The sequence below is a fragment of the Paralichthys olivaceus genome, chromosome 22 (assembly GCF_024713975.1).
Source record: "Paralichthys olivaceus isolate ysfri-2021 chromosome 22, ASM2471397v2, whole genome shotgun sequence".
NCBI classification, from domain to species: domain Eukaryota; kingdom Metazoa; phylum Chordata; class Actinopteri; order Pleuronectiformes; family Paralichthyidae; genus Paralichthys; species Paralichthys olivaceus.
In genome coordinates, this window is record NC_091114.1 from 8236430 (window position 1) to 8262374 (window position 25945).

General features: G+C 39.7%; 1 protein-coding gene across 3 annotated transcripts in view; it reads right to left on the minus strand.

The window, feature by feature from the left end:
- LOC109634836 (pyruvate carboxylase, mitochondrial) overlaps positions 1–25945 on the minus strand; it is a 259041-nt gene that overhangs the window by 118900 nt on the left and 114196 nt on the right. For all 3 annotated transcript variants that reach the window (XM_069518208.1, XM_020095553.2, XM_020095554.2), the window contains exon 12: positions 17712–17894. In XM_069518208.1, the coding sequence (XP_069374309.1) occupies positions 17712–17894 (183 nt within the window). The remainder of the gene's footprint in view (positions 1–17711; positions 17895–25945) is intronic.

The following is a 25945-nucleotide window of genomic DNA, read 5'->3' on the forward strand; positions in this document are numbered from 1 at the left end:
GAAGAAAACAAGAGAAATAAGAAGCAGCCAGATAGACAAAAAAAGGTAAGAGAAGGTGAAAGATGAATGTCAATAAAAGATCTAGAGTATAAGTAAGAAAGTGAAATAGGTGCTGATGAATACCTACTGATTAGGGCAACTGTGATTAAATGACTGACCTCTCCATTTTTAGAAGAAATTCCACTTCATTGCTTCACAGCAAATCAAGAATTCTCTGTAAGATATAGGCGGATGTTTCCTTTGGTAGCAATCAACAGAAAGCGGCATTACTATAATCTCAGAGGGTTCGCCACACTATGGCCAACCTTGAAAAAAACATGAAGACCCGGCTGCAATTCACAAAGCTCTATAGGGTGATGAAACAAACATCAACCTCCATCTAAATGATTGAAAGAAGACACAGTATTTCATCATTTTCTTGCACTGTGATCCTAAACATAAGAGCAAAACTACGAAAGAGCTTTGCAAAGCGAGGGGGGGAACATCCTGTCATGTCTGTGGGTGATTGATTTCTGTCAGTCGCAATGATTTCAAGTCTTAGTTGAATGACAAACAATCCTCCTGAGCTCTGCTAATAAAACCAGATCTATACAAGTTGCATTTTTGTTCACCATTTCTTTGCTGCTTCTGCTCAGTAATTGCGACAAACAATTTAGCTGCAAAAACAAGAAGTAACAGCAGATAATCTTGGCCCATGGCCATAATGCATATGATTGAAGAACAGCTAGGACCTCAACTGAGATAAAAACCCATTCAGTGATCAAAGTCCCCCAAATCACAAACTACAGACACTGTAAGAAGGTGAATTTTGTGTTGAGAACCGAGTGTAAGAACACAGTTTTACAGCTACTGGGAATCTCAGCTGAGCTGTAATTGGTAACAACTACACAGAGAGGGTCCTTTAGCTTTACAGTTGACAGCCACAGTAAGCAATTTAACCTTTCTGCTCATCTAGCGTCAAATGCCCAAATGCTTAACACTGCAGGATATTATTACTATAAATACCTCTTCAAATGGTTGGTTAGTTAGAGAGCAACTACATGTTGTCATTCCTTTCCTTCATAAAAAATAAATTTCAATGTATTATCTTTTATCTCTTATCGGCTGACATTCACATCTCCTGAGGTAAAGCTTGTTTATAAAATATCTGCAGGTATATGTTGCATATTGTCATCTGTTGCATCTTAAGCCACAGCTTAACTTGTGGTTGCTTAAGATCCGAGTGCTGTCAAACAGCCGCAGAACACAGACTACAAAGGGAAACACAGGCGCTTTAACAATGTCCCACTGGTTGCAAGCACCAGCAAAAAGATGCTGAAGACAGTGTATTATTTTCATGAAAAATTCAGAGTTTTATGGGATAGAGAGACAATGGCATATTTCACAGCAGCGCTCAGAGCGCTCTTCTCAAGAAACGCCATCACAATAAAATAGAATTTACTGTGTTTGGCAAAACACAAATCCACATCTTGTACAGTTTGTTTTTAAGACAGTGAGAAATTAGGAGGTCACGAAAACATGTTCAACACAACTGCAAAATCTAAAATCCCATGATGGCAAAATGTTCAATGGTCACTGATCACTATTTGCACACACAAACAATTTTCAGATCATTGCTCTTATTTGCAGAAAATGGCACCAGCCTCCAGCTACAATTTGCTCGATATCAGAGGTCATAGCACTGGATCAAACACCTGAAGTTCAGGTCAGTCACATACATGAACTCTAGCTGATTAGTCCTTTTCAGCTAAATGTGAGCTGTAATCAGTGTCCTATTGTTTGCAAACACTCGTACAAGTGTTTTGTTACTGAGGGCAAATTAAACAGTTTGCTTCACTCTGTGCATATCAGCGCTCTGTTTGTCTGCACAGTGCATCAACTCCAACACAACTCTGTCCCAGTTGGAAGAGATCCACCAGAAATCCTGGCCAAGGAGGCCATAATCAGGAATATGCTTACATGCATATACAGTATTACATGTGTGTTGGATTAAGAATGTGTGTAAATTACTAATCAGAGAACAAAAACATGGGAAGCTGTGTGTGTTTGTCAAAAAAGCGATGGTTCAGTAGGAAATGGGGGATTTGGTAATTGACGTATACGGACACGTTTTTTTACTCTGGCAACAGACTACAACTATCAAGTAGAATAGCAATGCATCATTCTCTCACCACACACACAAGTAAACAAACCCCCATATCAAACAACTTACAGTGTCTGCACACACACAAAGTGCTTTGTTTCAATCACACACAAAACCAAGTAAATGTGTTAATTTTTTGATCACGTACAACATATGGTCGCACTGTGCAGGCTACACATAGAAACGAGTTGTTTGAAAGTGTGTGAACAGGTGAAAGTGACTTGCGTGTTAGTATAAATGTGTTTGTGTCATGTGTTACACAAGATGCAACACAATAAAAACTTTGCCACCAACACACCCTCCAGTGAACTTGCCCTCATCAGTAGAACACGAGACCTTGTGCGAAGTAAAACAGCAAGATTCAACCTTAGCATGTCTCTTGCCTGCTGGTCTACTGCTGGTATTCTCATGATTATTAGTGCAGTGCACAACATGCAGTGAACTGTGGGTGGTTTAAAATCTGCAGGGCATTTCCTTCCACAAAGGATGGCAACAAGGTCTGCACACACTTCACCTTTATAACCGTGCAAGCGCCGCTTTCCACTTCTGTGAGCTTGGGGTCCGCTCCTGCTGGAATTGAATACTGGCATTGTTGAGTCTTATTAAATATAACTGAGCCTAGGAACCACACAGATGGCCAGTCCAATGCTTCAGAGGCAGATGTGTGGCACAAGTGTAAAATTATGTAAAGTGTATACCCACACAAAGGATGCGGTGCAACACGGTGTTAGCCAGACACAAGGTCAGTCAAGCTCGACTACACCCCCAGTACAACCACAAAGAAATCTAGCTACAAAAAGACTTGCTTTATGTGTGGCTTTAATAACACAAAATTAGCATTCAAGCATAGAATACTGTTAGAAGAAGAAACAAGAGCAAAATTAACTCAAGAACAAAAACACATTTTACCTGGAGAAAGCTGCCGGGGAAAAAGGCCAGTGAATGACAGGACAATTAGAAAAGGAAAAATATAGAAAAAAGCAGACACTGCAATATTTCACAGCAGAGTCCTTTTATCTGAGTGCACACAGTCATCATTTTGGTAGTTTAAGTGTATTTTAAATAGAATAATCCCCAATGCTGTCACCAACACAGTGTTGCGCACCACCCAAATATCACCGCTTGACCAATCTCATTACACAGTCCACCACTGTGCTGGGATGCTCATTGTCACCTTAAAAGTCCAGACTGACTGTCCATAATTCCCCCCTTCGAGAGCCTCAAAGGAACGTACAAAAAGAAAATGTGTGTCGAGGACCTATAACCACATTCACAACATCCTGTCTTTTCTGAGGCCACAGACCTCACAGGATCTGTGTGCAACCTTAAGACCTAATACAAAATAGGTGAATTTATAGTCATGTGCAAACTTAAGAAAAATAAAACATATGCCAAACAAGGAGGAGCAATGGCTGTAATGTGAATCACCCTGACTGTCAAGATGGGAAAACGTTTAATTACATTTGGGAGATTTGATTTCCTGAGATTTTTATTATTATTTATTGAAATTGTGCTTTGAATCACTCTGGTCGTCATAATCACTTTACAGTTTCACTCAGTGGTCAGTTTATCAATCTCAAAGCCTGTCGGCTATCGTCTGACAACAAATTAGCCTTTGGGGGCAATGGGGAATATTTTGGGGCTTCCGGTGTAGACAGCAGATATCACCTATTAACAGACTGATGAGGATCACACGAGTCAAACGTTTCTCCACACAAAACACAAACAGCAATAACAATGCGTTTAGGCCCGGATGAGATAAAGAGACACTAGGATAAGTTACTAAAATGTGTCTTCAATTAAAAGAAAACTTCTTGACATAGTGTGTGCAGTCTTGATCACTAAGGCAGTGATGCATTTTACTATCAGCTGTATCTCAGAACAAAGGCACGAAGATCACAAAAGCTTCTCTTTCACCTTTTGATCCAACATCTGGGCGGTTCAACAGATAAAACAGATGAATATGTTCAAAGCATATTTTATCGCCCAATTTGCAGTGATTGAAGGTCTTAAGGTTATTAGTATGATGAAGGTAGGCCGTTATTAATTGAAACTCTTTCTAACCAATCTTCCCTTGCTTTTCTATCCATTTGAACACTATGCAGCATCTTTTAAGTCAGCCCCTCTCCCACTCCACTTTCTTCATCACCAGGAGCCTCAGCACAGAGTGAAACACAAACAGGAAAAGCACACTAGGAAAATGCCATTCTGCCTTTAGAGCAGCATATCCTAAATCCATCCTTCTTTCCTGTTAGAACTTTACCATCCAGGCTTTATTTTATGTTTCTGCTTTGTCGTCAATCGACTGAACACAACAAACACAATTTTTTTGCCTTGTGAATGAGATATCTCTGGAACATTCACATTTGGTATAAGTGTGGTAATTCCAGAAATGTTTGTTCTGAGGAGTGGCTGCACCTGATTCACTTTTAATTGTCAATTAATGAAACCAGACATTAGCTGACCCAGACACCTGGCTCAGGACGAGCCATAATTAAACTCATTAGAATTAGAAAAGAGACTTTTGTTCTCAATCAGTCATTAAGGCAGCCAAATCATGAGAGTAATTTATCTCACTCTTTCCATCCCTACCTCTCTTTTTAAATCCTTTGCCAACCACCTTAGTAGCACTCATTCCCTTGTTTTCCTCTGCTGTAACACCATTTTTCTTTGTGACGTTTTTCTCCCACAATTTCATTATTTGTTCTCATTCGTCCTTGTTTCCCATTTCCCTAACGTGCCATTACTGACTGGGAGATTTGTTTTTAGCTCACACAATTTGCCTGCTTTCCAGAAGTAAACAAGTTCAAACCGAAAACAATTAATCCAAGAACTGTTTGCATATTGAGTTTGTCTCTTAAGCTGGATCTTGTCTGTCCTAAACCATTTTCTGTCACTCAGGACTCCCCTCAAACAGTTCACATATGCTGCAGTAGTTTACATATCGTGTTTGATCAAGATCAGAAAAAGCATTGAGTCATGGTTTTGGATCGGGTTATCATTTGGAAATGTCTTGCTTGATTTGTTGAAATATAAACAACCCATAACAAACCAAATCAACAACACATCTTTGGTTATTCCGGCAATACAGTTGATTATTTCAGACACATTGGGACACGTCTGAATCTAATGTTGCTCAGACAAACATTCAGACCATTCTGCTATCTTAATGTGATTTAATTATGTCATATCAATCCATTTCAATTATTAATTCTATTCTCCTGGCAGAGGAGCAAAGTGCTTATCCAATTATCTCTGTGAGGATTAAATTCTTTGACCAGCAGCTAAGTGTGAAGAAAAAGGTTCCTAAGACCATTTTTTTGGAACATTTTCCATGTCATATTTTAAGCATTTACCTGATTCCCCTTATCCAGAGCCACTTAAAGAGAAGGGGATGCCAGAATAAGCTTTAGTTCCTAGATCTCCAACATTACTGGGAAAAAAAGGATGTAGAAGGGGGACTAAAAATAAAAAAGTTAAGAACAAATTAGTGAGTTGAGGTGGAAGTCGAGGAGAGGGAATATGATTCAGCGTAACGAGGGTGATTCAAGGATATGGATGGGGAATGACTCTGCCTTTTTGACCAGCAGCAGAGTCCTTCCACTTTTTTTTTGCCTATTTGTGCTAATTCATTGTGGCCTGCAGGCTTTCACTTTGGAAAAACCCCTGAAATTCATAATTGTAAATAATCCCTTGGCAAGCTCAGTGCCACAGTGTCATATTTTCTTTAATTTAGCTGCTTCCTGGAGTCTCGCAGGAATACACCAACTTCTCAGCAAATAAGTTCTTTGATCAAGGGGGCTGCTGTGTGAAATGCAAACTAGTGCTTGTTTCCTTGACTCAAATCGTCCTATTTGCACAGCAGGCAGCAGAAACCCACTGCACATATACTGTATACAGTGGAATATTTTTACTCTTCACGATGCTTGATGTTTTTGGTGACCTCTTTATCTTTCCCCTCAGTCTCCTCTTGTACCTCAGAAATGTTGAACTTTGTAATGCCTCGGAATTTGTTGACAGACCAACACGTTTGTGGAGCATTTTCAAACTCCCATGCAGGGAGCAAAAACCTTTGAAATTGTTGATTCACGACCTGCTCTCCACTGCAACGCTGAAGTCCAACTTTACATATTCAAACTGCGTTGGCTCTAAAGAAACAGCAGCAAATTTATCAGCATTTTGTTTGTTTCATCTGACAACAGATTGTAAGCTCAATGAATAATGCAGCCTCAAGGGGCCGCTACCAGGGTTTTAGACTTTTTAGCTATTTTCTTTCCTTCTCTCAGTCCATATCGATCTACTGGCAGTCTAGACTTGGTGATGAAATACCACTGTGAACAACTATGACCAAGACAGCTGTAAACATGTCACCTCTGCCTGCCTTCTGGCTCCGAGGGGCCTCAACAAAGTCTTTGTAAACCTCTAAACTGGAGGCCTGTTACAGGCAAGGTTAGTTTTACAGCCGACAAGAACGTAAGAATACCTGTTGATAGAGGAATTACATCAAGTAACTTCACTTTCTCCATGACATGTTTAACTTATCGATGTGCAGTTGAAGAAAAAAGCTGGACTGCTTGATTATTTTATTAATTTCAAAATAATACTGCTTTTGTATGCATGCACACTGTAATCTGGAAGAAGGGCAATTGTGGTGTCGCACCGTCAGGATTGGAGGGAAGAAGAACAATGACAAAGCAGAGGAGAAGAGTGAGAGACTTATCAGAATGTATTGATGAACTGTGCTGAACAGTTAGCAAAGCATACATCAGTTAGTCTTACGAGCAAAACAGACAATATCGCACTATGAGAGCCCAGGCTTGTAATGGAATTTTAGATTAGCAGCAGCACAGTGAGAGCAGCTATACCTCGGGCTCAGTCGGGGGGAAGAAAAACTTTAACATTAAAACTGTCAGTGCTACTGGAGTAACCAGATGTTGCAGCGGAAACATGAAAAGCCCAGCTGCCAAATAACCAGCAGGAGTCATAAGGAGGTATGATGGCATTTTGAGTTTAAAAGAAAAAGACCTCTATCTCCAGTATTTTTGCTACAGAAAAACAAGGAAACTCTTGTGATGCTAATGAGCAAAACTGGCAGTTCGAACAGATCGGATTTGCCCTCAAGGTTTTTGCGTATTTTTAAGATGTTTATAAAAGAAACGGATGCACTCGCAGGTGTAGTCGTCACATTTTACTGCATGTAACAATAAACTACTGCTGCATTTAATGCTGCCCTGAAGATGAACTGTTTGGGAAGCATTTCATTCTTTTTGAGAGAAGTGACTAGAATAATCAGCCGGGTTGAGAGAAATCGAGTTCTGTGTTCCATTACGGACGTTCAATTAGACTTGTAAATGTTGGAGAGATGAACAGGGGCCCCAGAGACAGAGCTGTGAGACAGATGCCAACGGCCAACACAGTTCAAATTGCGCGAAAATGAGTCAGTGGAAGAAATGTAGTGTTTGCAGCGTGACAAATATCCTTAACAAATGACTGGAAGCTGCTTGTCAACAACTGACAAAGTTCAATTTTCACATTTCTGTCTCAATAAAAGACAAGAAACATTCAAAGCTGCTCTGTTCTCAAATATAAGAGAATGAACATCAAAAAACCTGTTGTTTGGAAAAGGACAAATCACTACTTTTATGATAGGGTGCACTTGGTAATCTTCATTTAAAGGCCACATAATTAACACTTTTCTGGGATTTTATTTGAGGTATTGATATTAGTACCCCTAAGATTATATGTCAGTAGTTTAAAGTCGATCGCAATGTGGATTTCCATGTTTCCTCTTCTGTTTCTCTCTGAAGCTCCAGCCAGAACTGACAGATATCGTCTGCCTAATTGAATATTAATGTGGCCCTCCTCTGATTAGCTGCCTACATTTTGAGTGACACGCGACCAGGCCTACAAGTGGTAGCCTGCTGGAACCGGTAAACACAATGGCTGCATGGCTACCATGGAGAGTAATGTGATTAGACCCGATACATTCTACTGGCGTGACATACAACAGCAGGAGGCGTCAGTGTCAAACTCATGAATAAAGAAAGATGAATATCACTGTTTATGCCACCGCTATGCATTTATGGATAATTCTGTTTGTTGTTTAGCCTTTTATATGAGAATGAGTGTGTTAGTGTGTAATGCATGATAAAGCCCTAAAACCTCCCTGAGTGTGTCTGTGTGTGAGAGTTTTAGAACAGAAATTAATCAGTGTGTGTAGCGACCCTTAATTAAAAACTCCCACTTCCCCCTGAACCCTACTCCTGTGCACATGTGAGAGTGTGCAAATATGTCTGCATTTGTATGCACGTCACTGCAGCACAGTCTCAATATTCATGACTATGCATGGGAACTTGCACAACAACACTTCATACTGCAAGCTGCAACTGTGGTTCATTCTCACTTTGTTTCAAAAATGTCGAACTGGGACCAACAGCCATGGAATGTTCTGTATTCGTGTTGTTATTTACATTGGGTGTGTACTCTGCAAGCCCAAGGAGTTTATACCGGCCCCTCCTCCAGTTTCACCAAAACTACTGTTTCCACAGGAAAATCAAATAAAAGATAAGGTGGTCCTTGTTTGTAATTGTCAGCAGGAATTTTCAAAAATCTTAAAGAAAAATCTGCCATAATTTTTGGGCTCATATTAATGTGTTTCTAATTTGGTGCAGATCCAAATAAAAATCCAGATAGTTGTGGACTTAAATGTGGATTAATAGGGAGCCTTGCTCTACTGCGTTCTACCATTCTAGTTGCTCTGTTCTGTTTTCATTTGTATTTGCTGCCAGCACCTACACTTGTAACAGCCATTCATGGTCTGCTACTACGTAATTCAACGACCACAGTGATTGTTCATCTTCGCTTACACGGTAGTTCATGATTTTTTTTGGAGGGTTTTCCACTTGTTTAAACTGTGTACACACCGCTGTGAACTGCAATTGACCCAAACCTTAGACACCATGACAGACAGCCAGTCTCTTGGGAAAATACATTACTCCAGCTAATCAGATTTCACACCTTCAGCAAGGTCATCGCTTTCTATTTATCCTCCCCCTTACTCTTCTGTGTTTGCAACTCTCCCTCTGATCACAAATTAATATTCACACGGACGTCCAGGCGACTGCAGGGGAGCCGGAGTGTGTATGTGTTTTTGTGTGAGTGCGAATAAACTCAGGCTGTGATGTTACAGCAGAGCCAGGAGTAACAGTGTGAACAAAAAGACAGGAAATGAGAATGAGACACAAACGCGAAACGCTAGAGAAGGAGAGTGGGCATTGAAAGAATGGAGCAGAACAAATCAGCACAAGAGGATGCTGCTGTGAGAACGCCATGTCTCTTGCTTTGAAGTTGACTGCATGTTTCAGTCGCTGCTATACATTCGCACTAACCCAGTTTCCTTCTTTCAGTATGGATACAACACAGAACTGACTATCAAACAGGAAATCTAGTTTTCCTTGACTATCTCTCAACATTTCTAAGGAGAGAAGAAATTTGGCCGTGAAAATCACAACGTCTTGTTTGTCACTAAAACATCACACATCTGTCAGGAAAGAGAAAGAACATAAGTTGATTGGCACTGTTGATTTTATGATATTGTTAAGATTGGACTCACAAGTGGCAATGAAAAGCCTCAGATTCATATTTTCTTTTACAGAAAATTCACATTCAAGTTCTTTTCAAATAAAATATTGCTGCTTTACAAAATTATGATTCAATCACCTACTCTGAATCCTTTTCTCTGGTCCTCTTTCCCTCTTCCATCTTTCTGCCCTCTTCCTCTCTGCCTCCCGTCCTCTCCCCCTCTGGTTTGGTCACAGCTGATTTCCAGCCGTTTAATCCAGATTATCGCTTCAAAGTCCCAGTTGACACCATCAAGCTCCAACTTGCTGTGTGTGTACATGTGTGCATGCAGCAGCAAGATTCTGATTAAAGGAATCTATCTGCAGTTTGATGGGCTATAAGACATTGTGTTTGTGCTCATATGTTGCAAAAGCCTGTGTGTGTTTCCTACATGGGAGCAGACTCTTAAGCTGGAGTGGCAGTTTAAGTCAGTAAGTCATGTTTGCGTGACACCATATGCAAGATTGTTTTGCCCATAAAAGAGACATTTTTGTAAGTGATTGTGTACTGTGTGTGTGTGTGTGTGTGTGTGTGTGTGTGTGTTGAAGTGAACATCTTAGTGCTCACTGGCTGTTTACAACACGGACCAGTACTATGTCATTTAAACAAGGCGGCCGTTCCATCTCAGCTCCTCTTAACCTGACAGACGTTTTGTTTGAGGTTGTAAATCTCTCATTGTTTTACTACTGGAGGAAAAATATGCTTTGTTAAAAAATAATATAAGAAATATGCATTATTGTAGTTCATTCAACTTGTTGGTGGTTCAAGACCAGATATACTACTTAATATAGCCTAACTTATTTTCCAGTGGCCACACAAACTAACCAGGGCCTGCACTAGGGTACATGCCCGACAGGTTACCCATTAAAAAGTGGTGCGACTGGTTAAAATTCACAGGTACGGGCATGGGTAAAAATGAACTAAATGTGAGTGGGCAGTAGGTGAGAGTTAAAGTGTGTTTTTTTCTGCTGTGTAATTTCACACAACTGAGCCACAAAAAAGAGCTAATGAGGAGACCATAGCCAATTTGATGTGAGTTTCTGTGTATGTAGCGAGTGTGTTTAATCACCGGTGACAGGTCGGGTCATGGGACACATGATTAAGGGGTCCAGGCCAAGATAATTGCGGATAACAGGACAAGTCCAGAGCAGAGCTTTGCAGGTGCGGGTTTGCATAAATGGACTCGTTTAGGACTCTGCCAGTGAGAAAATGATTCTTCTGTGTCTCCATATATTAATATTATATCAATATTCAAAGTAGTGTTTCCACAAATATTTCAATTAACTTTATCTTCATTTGACTTCTGCTGCAGTGTCATTGAAGTTCACAGAAACAGAGACACCTTTGAACACACACACAGAAGCTGTGGATTTCAAAGTGTTTACAGCTGTTTAAAGTTAAACTGCAAATGAGCAGCAAAATAAAAACAGGATCCATTATACTTAAGGGACAGGAAGATGCTTTTTTTGCATTTTGCACTACAGTGCTTCATAGAAGAGTAATCATGCAGTATGTAAACCTGTCAGTGCAGGATGAAACATTTCTCCTTTGTGAATTTGAAATTTTAATACTTTTAAAAGCTTAAATTTTACATCATGATTTCTTTTTAGAGTCAGCCTTTCCCTGCTCATGTGACACTAAACAAGTGGTAAAAATCAATGCCTCTGTTTTTATCCCCCTCCTCAAATTTTTCTATCAGTACTGAACATTTTTCGACCCTGTTGCTACTTTTTCTTTCTCACTTTTTTTTTTCTCCAATATATATTTTTTTCTTTAGTTCAAATATACTTTTAACGTTGTGTCCAATCCAGTCTCTGTATATCCCTTATCCGTCCATCAGTCACCTCATCCGAGTCTTATCTGTACACCATCGCTTTCACTAACTGGATTTGCACGTTGCATGATCTTTCATTCAATTTGATTTTTGCTTCAGTATAGACTAAATATAAAATATGCACGTACAATTACAAGACTCTCTATGTGATTAAGTACCGTGCAATTGGTTGTTTAGAGGTGTGAAATGATAACGCAGATAATCCAGTTCCTAGGGACACATCAGTGTGTCATTCTGTGTCTTTGTGTATGACAATGCGTAACAAAAAGAGTGCGTTAGTGTAGATGAGTGTGTGTCTGCACCCCTCATTCCTCCCACGGATAGGTCACTCAGTAAACGCTGAGCGAATGATCAGTGGATGGATCAGTGCATCTGCCTCAATCTGCTGTTGACTCCAGATGTGGTGGAGGGAAAAGGGCACATCTGTGCACTTCATTACTGGGGCAACACAGATCTCACTGTGACTATAGTGATGGAACCAGCAGGGAGCAAGAAATTAAAGCTATTAAAGCAGGGGGAGGGGAGGGTGCGCTAATGAATAAAGTAGCTTTTCTCTAATGATATACAATTTAATTTTCTTTAACATGTACAGTCCAGTGAGGGATGACTCAATGTTCTATAAAAACACAGACACTCCAGGAGAAAGACAGTTGTGGATGTTTCTTTGTAAAAGAAAATTAAACTACTTGAAAAGCCATTTAAAGTAATGTGACCTTTTACTATGGGATGAATTACTCTGACGTTTACCACACTGCACATTGTACCTCATTTGCACAGTATCTTAGCTTCTCTCACATTTACTGAAAGAAAAAACTGTAAGGGAACTTTTTCTTGAAGCATGTCCACACCACTGATTTATTTCTACTCGTGAGGAAAATGTGAGCTCAATTAAAATAACTTGATTTGACTAATAACCCCAATTCATCAATATAATCACCATAAAAGGGTAAAGATGAAGGATTCTGTAACAATACTTAACATCGAGAGAGACAAAAGCAGACGATGGGAAAACAGATTTAACCAAAACACAGGCTACACCAAAGAGAAGTGGAAGACTGCCTATGAAGGAAGGTAAAAGCAGGACATTAAACCTTCTAAAAAAGATGATTGACTCCTTTCAGATTACAGGAGTTTGCATTTTGTCATTATTTTACCCGATGTGTCATGTTCGACATTATAAACCACCGAAAACAGAGAAGCTCTCTCATCTCTCCGTCTTGCCAGAGATGCATCTTGCATGATGTGAAGGAAAATAATTGCTGTTGCATACTGTGCTCAAGATGTTAAAACAATCCCGTATACAAACCTGGACATTTGCATACCAATATCGGGAAGTTCAATGCCCATCCTAATGTCAAACTAGAAAGGGTGCAGCGTTAAGTGTCTACACTGCCAAAATAAGGAAGAAACTAGCGTGTTCACCCGGATGTCATGTTTTTTGACCAGTGAAAAGGGTGTTGAAGGGGAGAAAAAAAGAAGAGGAGCTCGCTAGTGTCAAATATATGAATCATATAGGAGAGAAATGCGTGGGAAGAATATAAAGATGCCACTAAGTAAAGCAAGAGAGCAACAACAACATGGTGACATTAAGTGGGGAAACTAGCCTCTGATCTGGCAGACTATAATGAAGTACAGCAATGTTTCTTCAAAGAGGTTCTTTAGATGGGAATCATCAACACACACACACACACACATACAGAGAGAGAGAGCAACAACCTCAGGTCACCTCAAACACTCAGCCTTTTACAGATGAGGTGTAAAGGTGAACAGTAATGAAACCATGCTGCCTAAAGCGAAGCCCCCGGTGTCACAAATATCACTTCGAACAGAACTTTGAAGAGTTTCTCACACACACACACACACACACACACACACACACACACACACACACACACACACACACACACACACACACACACACACACACACACACACACACACACACACACACACACACACACTTCAGTTGGTTGATGTCTCCCCCACGCTGGACATATATCGACTCTGCAGACCGAACTTTTATTTCTAAAACTTTCTCATGTTGTCTCTCTTTTGCCTTCTCTTCCTGTTGGACAATTTCCATGCATGTACTTTACCATCTCTAAAACACACACAGAAAACATAGTGTTCAAAACCCTTTATTTCTTTACTTCCAACTCAATAAACACAATCCTCATTAGATTGTGGACTCACTATAAACATCTATACAAATGCAAAGTCAGTGTTCATCAAAAATTAAGCTTAAAGAAACAAGCTGGTTTCCCTCCCAGTTCCTTCATCCATCCATCTTGTCCCTCCTGTCCCATCCTGTCGCTTTCCTGTTTAACCTCACCTCCTCTTACTGCAGCTAGAATATATGGCTCACCCTTTATGCAAATGAACAGGAAAGTCCACACACAAACAGAAATGCACTAAACATGTGCACACACACACACAGCGAGATAAACAGAGCTTTTTTGAAATGCCAGACTTAATTCCACACAACAGTGGAGCGCAGCAATTTATCAAGTGTCAACCAAGCAACTCAAAATTTGCTCGGTGCACTCTGTTTTTCAGTTGAATGTAAAGGTTAGGATAAATTTAACATCCGACCAAACTCAAAGAATGATGTTAAAAGTTTGGTGTGGTCAATGTCAGATTTCAGCCGCATTTTTCTTCAATGCATGGAAAAGAAAAACAACAAGTCGGAGTTATGAGGGTGTCAGCGTTCAGCATCATATCTCTGTGAACAGACCAAAGCTTTAATAGGCCTTGAATCTGTTGCCAGCTCTTAGCTTGTTATTGGTTGCATTCCAACACAGCAAAAGCAACACTCCCCAAGGCCACTGCTCGCAACACACAAACATTTCATCAACATTTTCACTGGTCACCTTTTGCCACGTGAATGCACGGAACATCCTCACAGATCTGTAAACATGAAACGCTCAGGGTCCCCTCAAGACTCAGTTGCTAATTTTTCCACAAGACGTCAGCTAAATGCAATTAATCGACTTCTTGGACAGAGAACTACATCAGGGACTTCTGGAATGACTCACTGGATGATGTACGCTGCCCACATCAAACAGATACATGTCCGCCTAAAGGTTGGTTTTTTTTAGAGCAGCAGAATATAAGATATCTCAAGTAGTGGACAACATATTCATTACTTCTATTCTCGACCATGCAGGTTATAAGGAGCCATCTGGTTTTCACTGCAGGAAGATAATCAGTGACAAATTCAAACTTGTGATACCAGATGGGAGCAGTTAACTAGCTGGTAAGATAGAAAACGTGGGCTGTCCTGTGTAGTGTATGTTTTCAAGCTGGAATCAGATGATTTCATGTACCATTGTGGAGGGTGAATAAATATTTGTTTAGCAGCCGAGGATGCATCTCAAATGGGGATTTGGAATGAGGGGAATATCAGCAGGACAACAGGTTATGTCCACTTACTTTGACAAATGGTGTCTTTTGAAGGTTGGTTGGCTTGTTATGCAGTTGTTGAGAGCTTAAGGCTCATGATGGAACATATTGAAAGACTGATAAACACAAAATGTTCCTTAACTTGAATCAGGATGGATGAACTCAAGAAAACAGGTACAGACTAACCTGTTTATATTCTTCTACTTCTTGTGCTTCAAAAATATTTTTTTACACCGAACACTTCATCAAGCTACTTTGGTCGGAGCATGTCATTCACACTTGGTATGTGTATCATTAAGTCCCAAGGGAAATTCAGTGTTTCGCTCAAATTTCAAAGTCCTAGCAAAGAGCTGCTATATAAAGAAAGAGGAATAACGTCAACATGTTGTAGTTGCACAACGTTCTTTGCATCAATCTACTGTTTCCCACTTCAAGTCTGATCAGCCCAGACATAAAGGCTTCTCTGTAGCTTGTTTGCACAGAATGTCATCACTGCCGCTTTGAGAAAAAAAAAGACAAGAACACAGTATTGTTACTGAGAAACAGGTGTTTGTGTTGTACAGGCTGATTTCAATAGCAGCCACTGCAGTGAGAGGTGAATTAAGTTGACTTCCTGCTGCCTGTTTACATAAACCACAGCAGTGAGGACAAAGGACAGTGTCCTCAGGCCCATCAATTCTAGGCTGACGCGAAACTCTTTCTCTCTCCATCAGAAGGGAATTTAATTTATTAAATCTGTGCTGACAGTTAGTAAAGTGGGCTCCAAGTTAAATGAGAAATTAGAGTTGAGAAGACCAATTTGACTTGCAATTTCACCTCATCATGACTAATTCAAAAGAGACTGAGGAATTACTGACTGAGCTGATTGAATCAAGGGTTTCCACTTCCACCGGCTGCAGCGATCCCTTTATTTTTTAACATGGCCTTAATTGTCATCTCACTGACAGTCAGGTAGGAAACTCTGCATGAAACCCAGCAAATAAGAAAAAGGATTTCAAATAAAGGCATCATCCTGCACAAATATGCAAATACACCATAGTGGTGTTTGCATATTATGGCTACTAAAAGCAGAAGACTTTCATTCTGAGGTATTTACACTCAACAGAAGTAGTACATCAAAGACTTTTCTTAAATTGTGGTTTGGCAAAAAGAAAATATATATTTTCTTAAAATCTGATTTGCAAATTGACCAGTGACAATTCAGCTTTGACTTGAAGGAGATTTTTCTGAAAATAAATGACTTTAATCCCTTTTCAGCATTTCTACATAGAAAAATTGTAACAAAGCCGCTTACATCTGCTTCACCTTCCTAGTTTCACCTTGAGATGTAAAAGCTTCATTTCTGCGGCCACCAGTCATGGTTAATCCATACTCGACAACAAAAAAACATCTAAGACCTTGGCTGCCCAAAGCAGTGTTTTTAGTTGTGGCTTGATTAGGAGCAACGCACCCTGAATCTCAATGTGTTGTTGAATAGAAAATGGAACACATTATAAACTCCCTGCGTGTGTTGGATCAGGCTCATCCTGATTGCACATTGTTCACCTTTAATTATAGGGTAGAAATTAAAGAAAGAAATGCAAATTGCATGTGTGGAAAACAGAAAGCATAAATTAGAATGATTCTGAACACTGTGGATTCTGTTATTCTACTTCAACAATTAACCAACTTTAGAAAATGTCACAACACAAACAGCAAAGTATTTTTACTTTATAAATCTACTTTGGCTGAAATAAATAAAGTAATTATTTCCAGTTGCTGTAGTCCAGCTGATTTAATACTATGCACCACTTCATTACTATTACAATGGGCTTTTTAACTTAAGTCACACATTACTAGAGAATCAAGTGATCTTTGTTTAATGCTGACTCTGCTGCTTGCTTATTAAGTGTACATATCAATATCAATACTGAACATGAGTTAATTTCATAATCCCTAAAATAAACAAATCACTGAATTTAAGCTCATACAAAAGGTGAAGGAGACGTGATGAGGTTTATAACATCAATTGCATGTCAGCACCATACAAGCTCATTCTCAGTCTGTTAACACTGTCCGTCTCTGTCAACAGCCGTTTACACCTGCTGACAATATTTAACACAACCTCTCTCAAACTCAAGGCCTCAGTCTTTTTTGCAGTGATGTATCCTGAGGCAGTTTTAGACAATGACATTGCGCGTTTTCTATTTCAAAGACTGACATGTGCACAGACAAGTAAGGCCGAGCATCGAGGAGTACCGGAGCACCGCTTCAAAGTAACTTGAACTCTGTAGCTGATTCAGTGCACACAGCCCTTCAGAAAGAGGTCCCTCTAATAACATCTCCAGAAAAATCTCAAAAGGCTTCCAAGGTCACTGACAGCTGGGCAAGCATATGAGGAAAAAAAAACATCTAAGACCTTGTCTGCCACTGCAGTTCAGGCCCAATGCACAGATATGAAATCGGGATCCCCCTGGGGTACAGAACCATTTTAATTGCTCTGCAGAATTAACCTTACAGCTCTGGCTCAAGTCAATGACAGCAGAACACTACTACAAGACAACAACAAATTTGATGTCAGACATCCAGTGCTATTAACAATTATTATTATCTTGAAATTATCAACTCAGATTGCCAGACGCACAAAAATTCATACTTCCCTCACCCCATGGGAAACAATGGGTACTTAATATGCAAATAAAAACAGGAATAAGCCATGGCTGAATGTCCTACCTTGACCCCTCGTACTCTGAACTCGGCCAGGGCACGGCTCATCTTGGAGGACGCTGTCTGCAGGTCCTTCCCGCTGGCAATGACTTTCACCAGCAGGGAGTCGTAGTGGGGCGAGATGATGGCTCCCTGGAAGGCCGAGGCACTGTCCAGACGGATGCCCATGCCTTCGCCGCTTCGGAAGACCTGGAAGGAAAAAGGACAGAAATGAGTTCCGTCTTCAGCTTTACTGCAAAATCAAATAAATATTCAAAATATGTTTTGTTGTCTTGCTTAACACGCTGAAGAGGGGGTCGGTAAATTGTAATGAATAATTATTCAGTAACACCATGTGGATATAATTTGGAGGCAGAGCAGTGAAATAAATAAATCAAGAGTGTACAGTATTCCTGTGGATATTACTACAGTGAATGCTGCTGCTGCAGTTGACAAGAAAATGCACTCGCACATTTGTCAATTTAAGATTTCGTGTTTTCATTGGGGATCTTATTTGCCCACTAATCTCAGTCTTTGTATGTAGATGTTTTCCAGACTGTTATTTTTCCCTTAAAACCTAATATTTTTGTCATGAGTAACTGCTTTACCCCAGTGATCAGTTTTATTTACAGTGCTTGGGAGATAATAATGGCACAAGCTCCTATAATCAATTGTCTGAGCTAACTAGAGGGTCTCAGATCAATTGTTTCTTGCAGGAGCTTATCTTTTCAAAGGTTGAAAGAAGCAAGAAAGAAGGCAGATAATCCAGTCCTGGACCTTTGTCATATCTCTCTCAGGCTCTGTCACGCCTTTTTCAAGTTCTAAAAAAAAGATGTGAAAAGGCACGAAACTTTGAATATGTCCCAAAGCACAAGATGAGAGTGAAGCCTTTTTATTGTCATAGCTGGTGGAATACTTCAGTGCAGTGGTGTAGCATTTCTTAATAGCTTGTTACAGTATGTGAAAGATGCACTGAGAAAACAACCTGCACTTAGAAGGCAATGACAGACGGATGTGCAAGAACAGCAAAATAAGGAGATGAGAGTGGAGACAAGCGTGAGAAGAGTGAGAGACGAAGACGCTCGACTGTTCCAAACCACTTGGCAAGAGAGCAGAGAGGGAGGAGAGGAGATGTGAAGAGGGAAGTGAGGACTGTCCAACGCCACAACATATGGAGCCCCTTGAGGGCTGAAAGGGAAAGATGAGTAGAAATTATAATTATAACAATGTTTTGCCACGACGATGATACACCCATAATATTTTCAGACAGTGCACGGCGCTGCCAACGTTTATGACCAACAATATTTTTTCATGATCTTTTTGCTCTTTACAGCTCCGAAGCGATTTTGTCCTCATTCTTCAAGCATTATCCAAATACTGTATTTGCCACAATAAATCACAAGCTACACATGTAGAACACAGCCTCAGTAAATCTTTCAAAAATAATCTGGCTCCTAAAGCTTTGTCATTTGCAACTAACAAAAGCTTGTCTGTGCAGCACAGTCTCCCTATAGTTGCCCTAATAAGAATTAGAAGATTGTAATAAAATAATTTGGGGTTGTAACAGTGGGAGACTTATTTTACTTGACAGAGACCCTGGAGAATATACTGTAAATATGGATACATGCAGCAGGTTGCATGTCTGTCTGCATGGTCTGGGATGCCATGTGCATGTACAGAGCAGTGGAGCAGGGCAGACATTTCGGACAATAGGCCAAACATGGATATGAGACTTGTGGATAGCTATTTAGAAAACTTACTTTTTAAAGCAAGTAAGTTGTTTTTCTTTTTACCAAACATGAAATGTTTACAGTACAGTACTTTTTCAAAAGAAAGAGTTGGATAATATTAATGGTACCAGGTGTCATTCTAAGCACAGGTGACAAATGGCTACTAGTATAACTGCAAACGTGAATGACAACTTAACATAAGGCTGCTAAAAAGCACCTTAGTTATTATTGGAAATATATGCAGCAAAAGGACTTCAGCAATATGTAGTGCAGCAGCAGGAATGTAAAAGATGTTAAACTGCTGTTCCTCTTCACAGATCAATATATCTTAACATGAAGCTGAATGATAAATGACTGCTCGGTATGTTTCATCCTTTTTTCAAAACATGAAATGGAAGCCAAGATGAAAGAGACTCTACATTAAGCTGTAAATGTATGTAAGCAGGGGAAATCGACACATATAGTGCTGCTCACAAGAGTTGACACCATATGTAATATGCTGTTTCATGTCTCAAAGCCCCAATTTTCCAGGTTGTGATTTTCATAAGGCCCCACGCTCGGCTTTGATTTTAAAAGCTGGAGGGCGGTCATCAGAACTTCAAGTGTCGCTGAAGTAGATCTTAAAACTCACTGCAGCAACACATGCTGATATGCACGAGAATAAGTCTGATTTAAATTCAAAAGAATAGTTTTTACATTTGAAGAACATCATTAGAACAGAACGCTTAAAATTTTAAAATGACTGCTGTTTTCTCAGGTCTAGAGGTCTAAATTCACTTTTGGGTCACTTCCTTTATTATACAAAATCGTTCTCCTGTCTCTGATCGTGTTGATTGCTTTAAGAATTTAATTTATATTGAATTATTTTTTTCTTCTAAATGTATATTATTTAAAAAGTATGACTGGAGAGTCTGAGTGAACAGGTCCCAGAAAACATGTTTTCAACCCTTAAACATGGAGCAGTATATTGAATTCCTCACTGTAAACAATCTCGTCTCGCTCGCGTCAGGAGATTAATCAAACGTGCAGCAAGACGGATGTTTGCTGTTGCACTACTGCACAAAATTTTATACAAACATATATGAAGTTAAATGAAACCCACAAAAATAGGACTGTGGAGCCATAGTTACTGGAGCCACGCAGACAGAGGTTGTTTTAAATCTCACTCCATGTTCTGCACGAGAGAATTTCCAATAATTCATTCCAATTAACAAATATATATATTTTTGCTCACTTTTTCTCATTAAGCCTTTGTACAAGCAGGTCCCTATTTCCTTTTTCTCCTGTCTGTGGTAATGAGGGACACCACACTATAATGCTGTGCTTTTGTGAATACTAAGTATATTAATTTGGTCTCCGGGGCTCATAAGCATACGCGATGAACGGTACGTCAGTAACACCCTGCAGCGACAAGAGGGTGCCTTTATCTCACACTCAAACCCAACGAGTGCCACTAAAGATCTGGTAACCACAGAGAGACACGGGGAAAAAAGAGAGATACTGTCCAGGCTGAGCTGAATGAAAAGCCAAGTACCGTGTTAATAATTGAAGCCAAGGTGTTAGCTTCTCTCTGCCCAGGGCGCTGTCTAACAAGAAAACCCAACTCTCTCCTCTCCCTCTCTGTCCATGTCGTTGTCTCTCTCCGTCTAATGTCTCACCTCAAGTTCTTTCGCACTCTCTGGATTATCGCAGGTAGTAATAATTTCAGTACAAAAGAAGCAAAATGGTCTCATGACACACACACACACGAACTGATACTGTCCTCTTTTCTATTGTCCTGCACACATACTCACACACACACTGCTGTCCTTCTGTTTGTCTGCAGAGATCTACTATCATCCCTCTTGTTTTCCTGTAGACTCATCAGTACTGTAGGATTGCACAAACACGTGTACACAAACTTGAGTGGTGACTTTGCACTGACCTATCATTGTGGTTAACACTTTTATTTCTAAATGTGGACAAGTAATCAGGTTATTTTTCCTGTCACTGTCTCCTGTCGGATTCTCTCTGCTTGAAGCATAATACACTCCTCCATTCCCTCTGCAGCTTATAATGTACTTCAGGGTTGTTTTTCTTTGACAACGTAAGAAAGAGTGTCGGTCTGCTTCAAGCACATTACACATCCACGCTGTCTGGGCTGCTATTCTGAGAAAAAAGGGCTAAAACTCTGGAAAAAAAAACACTTCTGTTCAGGAACTCAGTGGATTTCCCCACTGAAGCCCATGAATCTTCAAGAATGTCAAAATGGCTTCTGGATGGGTTTCAAGGGCCCAAGTCATAAAACATACTGAGTGTGGTAGAAAGTGGTAAATCGAAAAACAGAAAAGCCGACGGCATGAAAAGTTTCACTTGACCACCCTGATATGTTGCTTTACAAGTCAGGCAAGAAAACATTGGGGGAAAAATACCCTGGAAGTGTATGTGAGCATTTATTTTAAGAAGGTGAAACAGTGATATTCTGATGTCCACATACTTTTGGAAACTGTGCTAGCAGTTGTTTTCAGCTTTAATCCAACAAATGTGAGATAACCTAAATATGAATTACAACAGAAAAGTCAGTGTGCCGCAATTTATCATGGAGATAAATATCATACTGTGTAAAATAAGAACATAAGAGATAACTCTCTTAATGCAAAATGAGAGGAATTTCATCTCCCAGTCTTTATTCAAGGAGCTCAAGTCCTGTCATGCTTTCATAGTGTGCAGTACTTTCTTTCTTTTCTACAATGAGTTGATGACTCTTCGTAGAAAAATATAAAGAGTACGGTTCAATAGAACGGCTTCATATGAAAAATTAGACAACTTGGATTTGGAACTACATATAAATAAATTTGACAGGTTACATACAGTATTTAGTGAACAGCTATTACAAAAGTAAAACTTTCACCCTTTGTTTGGATGAATACGTTTGATTTGCCTTTTTTGCCGACTGCTGTGGACAAAGTCACAATTCCAAGTAATTTTGTTGTGTAGCAACTTGGTTCTGGCTGTAAAACACAAACAATATGCTGAAAGATGGTAAAAAATGTCTTTCATTTTATTTCAGTGTAATTTCAGTGTAAATTATGAACTCTATACTTTATATAATTTTTATTATGTTGGTATTTCCTTGTCTTTATACTGCATTTGACTTATTTATAATAGGATATAATATAGCTTTAACATGTGTCTATTTTTCTGTCCCCCTTCAACTGCTGTAACACATCAAATTTCCCCATGGTGGGACTTACAATGTCATCTTATATTATTGAGTATCTTTTATATTACATATTTAGAGCGAAACGAACCACGAGTTGGGTGGTAACTCTCTGGGGTTGGACATTCGTATTCAATTGATATATTAATATAAAAAATACAGACTAGTGCAATTTCAGGGTCAGTTAAATATTCAAATTCTGTTTTATTTATTGAATATTTAATAATAGATTCACTCTCTTTACCATATCTCGTCTTGTGGGGGAATCATTTGTTGACCTACATTATTGTAATTCAGTCTTCATGCACATTGGCTTCTGTGGATGGGATGAGTCGTTTATTATTAGCTGTTGGTTTCACACATCGCCAGCACACGACTCTCAAACTCCGTTTTCACTGTGAGATTCAAGTGTGGAAACATTTAATTTCAAAATCGATTCAACTCAGTCAGATTTGTGCCGGACCAATCACGGAGTGTTTCGATGACAAATGACTCACCGCCTCACCAGACTCAACAGTATTTGGTCGATATATAAAATGTGCTTTAAAAGATCTTTCAGTACATTGCTGCCTGCTTACTTATTAGAGAGGCGGGAAAAACAATTGCTCAGAGAAATTGAGTAGAATAACCTTGATTACGGGTCTTAAGTGATTTCTAGATCCTTGTAACTTTCTAATCCCATTTAGGAGCTGTAACACAGTAATGGCTCAAATCCTCAGGCTCCTTAAGTGTACCCATGACCAGATTTCACAGTTAGCTTACTTTTATAATAACTCTAAAACTCTCAGAGACACTCTCCGAGCCATTCACTACTTAGTTCATTTCTCCTTCTATTCACACCTCTAATATCCCAACTTTTAAGACTGTTTCTCCTCCTTAACCTCTCACCTTCTTACCGACTCTCACCTCACTGCCGCTCCCCAGTTTAAATTCCTATTTTCTCTCCACCGGCTTTTGTTTACATACAGAGTAAAAAGAGGCAGCGCACATACACTGGAAGCTAATGTATGGGGAGGAAGCAGAGCCAACGCACACTGTGTTCAAGCTCTGCGTATGAAGCAGAAAGACAGAAAGTGACAGCAATATCCCAGCTCAGACTGATAGCATATCAATTGGAGAGGAGCAGACGGCGAGGCAGAGGCGCAGAAAGGTAAAGCGAGTAATAAAGGGAAAGATACGAAATAACACAGGGAGATGAGGAGAGAAGGGGATGTAAGTGCCATGTTAATGTTTGAAGCCGAGCTGCGTGGATGAATCATGGCAGGGAGAATGGTTGTAGGTGAGGGAGGTGAGGGGGGAGAAGAGAGACGGGGAGAACAGAGGTGAAGAAGAATACAGTTTGTTTGCAGGTAATTTCTTTTGGCTATAAAATCCCAGTGCTTTAGACTTTACTCCATGAAAACTTAATGGTGTTGAGCTTTTCCTTTTTCACTTAGACAAAGGTGTATTAACAGGTGTAATCTGCAGAAAGCAAAATTTCACAACCAGTAACAGTTTTCATGAAAAAGTTTTTTTGTGTTGACAAACCACACTGAGAGAAGACCACAAACACAAACAGAAATAAAAGCCTACTTTAAATCACATTTTTAATCATTTGACACAGAAACGGATTCAAACGTCTTAATGTGGTCACCACTTTAAACAGCCCGAGTGTCTCAGAAGCATCTTCAAGGCATCACGGCTAAATGCGTAAGTGGGTTGACTCCCAAGGAATTTGCTGATAGTTTAGCCCAGGAAAAATCCGGCCACCTCCTGAATTGAATAACATAGGTCTCTGCCTATAGCTGCCTAAAATGACTCGGATGCTTGTCTGCATCATCTAGCTGCAGCATGCTGAATTAAAATCAGGTCTGAGTGTGTTTATCACAATTTTGAAATGGGAAATTTATTTTCTATACCAAATCAAATGGCTAATAAGGGTCAAGGGACTGGTGCTCTTGGTATTCGTAGTATTTGATATTTTCTGGTTCTAACAGGGGACCCTGCTTATAGAAAATTCCAGCATAGTAAAAACTCTTTGTCAAGCAGAATTAAATCCTACAGTTCCCAATGATATCAGACAGTAATAAATCATGGGTCAAGGACATTCTCTCAAGTGGGGATAACAGGGGACATGTTCAGTATCTGCAGCACAAGGAGCAGATAAAATTCTTAGAAGAACAAAAGTTTCTCACTTCTGCTATTAATGCCCATACATTTTCTTACTTTTAAAAACCAGCGCAATATGGACTTAAGTTTTATGAATCTGCAGGGGAGTCAAAAAGAGAGACCACTTTAATGGGAAAGTGGTATCAGAGAAAAGAAAACCTTGATGTCTGTTTTCGCTTAGAGAATATTTGAAAAGAAATCTGAGAAGAGTTTAAAAACTGTTCCCAATGATAATGACATAAAGGATCTGTACAACACCACTACAGTGGAAAACCAGTGCAGTCTAGATACATTTGTTTCCCAGACGCATAAGAGGTCACTGTGGGCTTTACCTAATCTGACCATTATTCTTTGAGTTTGCTCAATATGTGTCAAAATTCCCTTAAGGCAGAAATATGACGTTCAAGAGACCAAAAACATGTTTTGTGAGGCGACCGTGATATTTGACTGACCAAATAGAACCATTTCATCTTTGAGTCCAAGTTTACATTTCTTCCAGATTTAAGGAAAATCACAAGAATGGGATGAATGGACATAAACCTGAAATCATAATGCCTCTGGCCACTGGCTGTCGCTGGCACTGACGAGTAAAAACATCATATCTGTTGGTGCATTCTGCTGGATGTTGTGATTATTTAGAAGAAATCTAAATTGCAGCTTGTGTGAAAATAACTGGAATAAAGATTCGTTTTTCAGCGCATCTCTTGAGATTCCACACTACTGACTCCACCCACACACCCCAAGTGTCCTCCAGAATCCTCTTATCTACACAAAGTCGACTGTCTTCGGAGACGGTCGATTTAGTTATGCATTATTAGCGGTTTGGCTCAGCACATGAGACTGTATATCCAGCCAACAGATGGGAAACAACGTTGACCATCAACTACTGTGAGGCAGAAAGAGATTCTGATGAGTCTGTGCAACATGTATTTTTTGCGTGAAGTTTATACATATTGAATTTCGACATCTATACATATAGAGCTTATATACCTCCCTCCTTGTTTATCATCTGTCCTACTGGATTTATTCGTCACCAAAAGGTCACTTAAGTGAAACTGCAGGCTACCAGCAAAGTGAGCCTTACATTGATCTGCTCAAATATTGAACACCAGTTAAAAATCTATCGCAGAAACCGATGCCTGTTGTGGATCATTACCAAGACCACCTCACACTATCTGTAACAC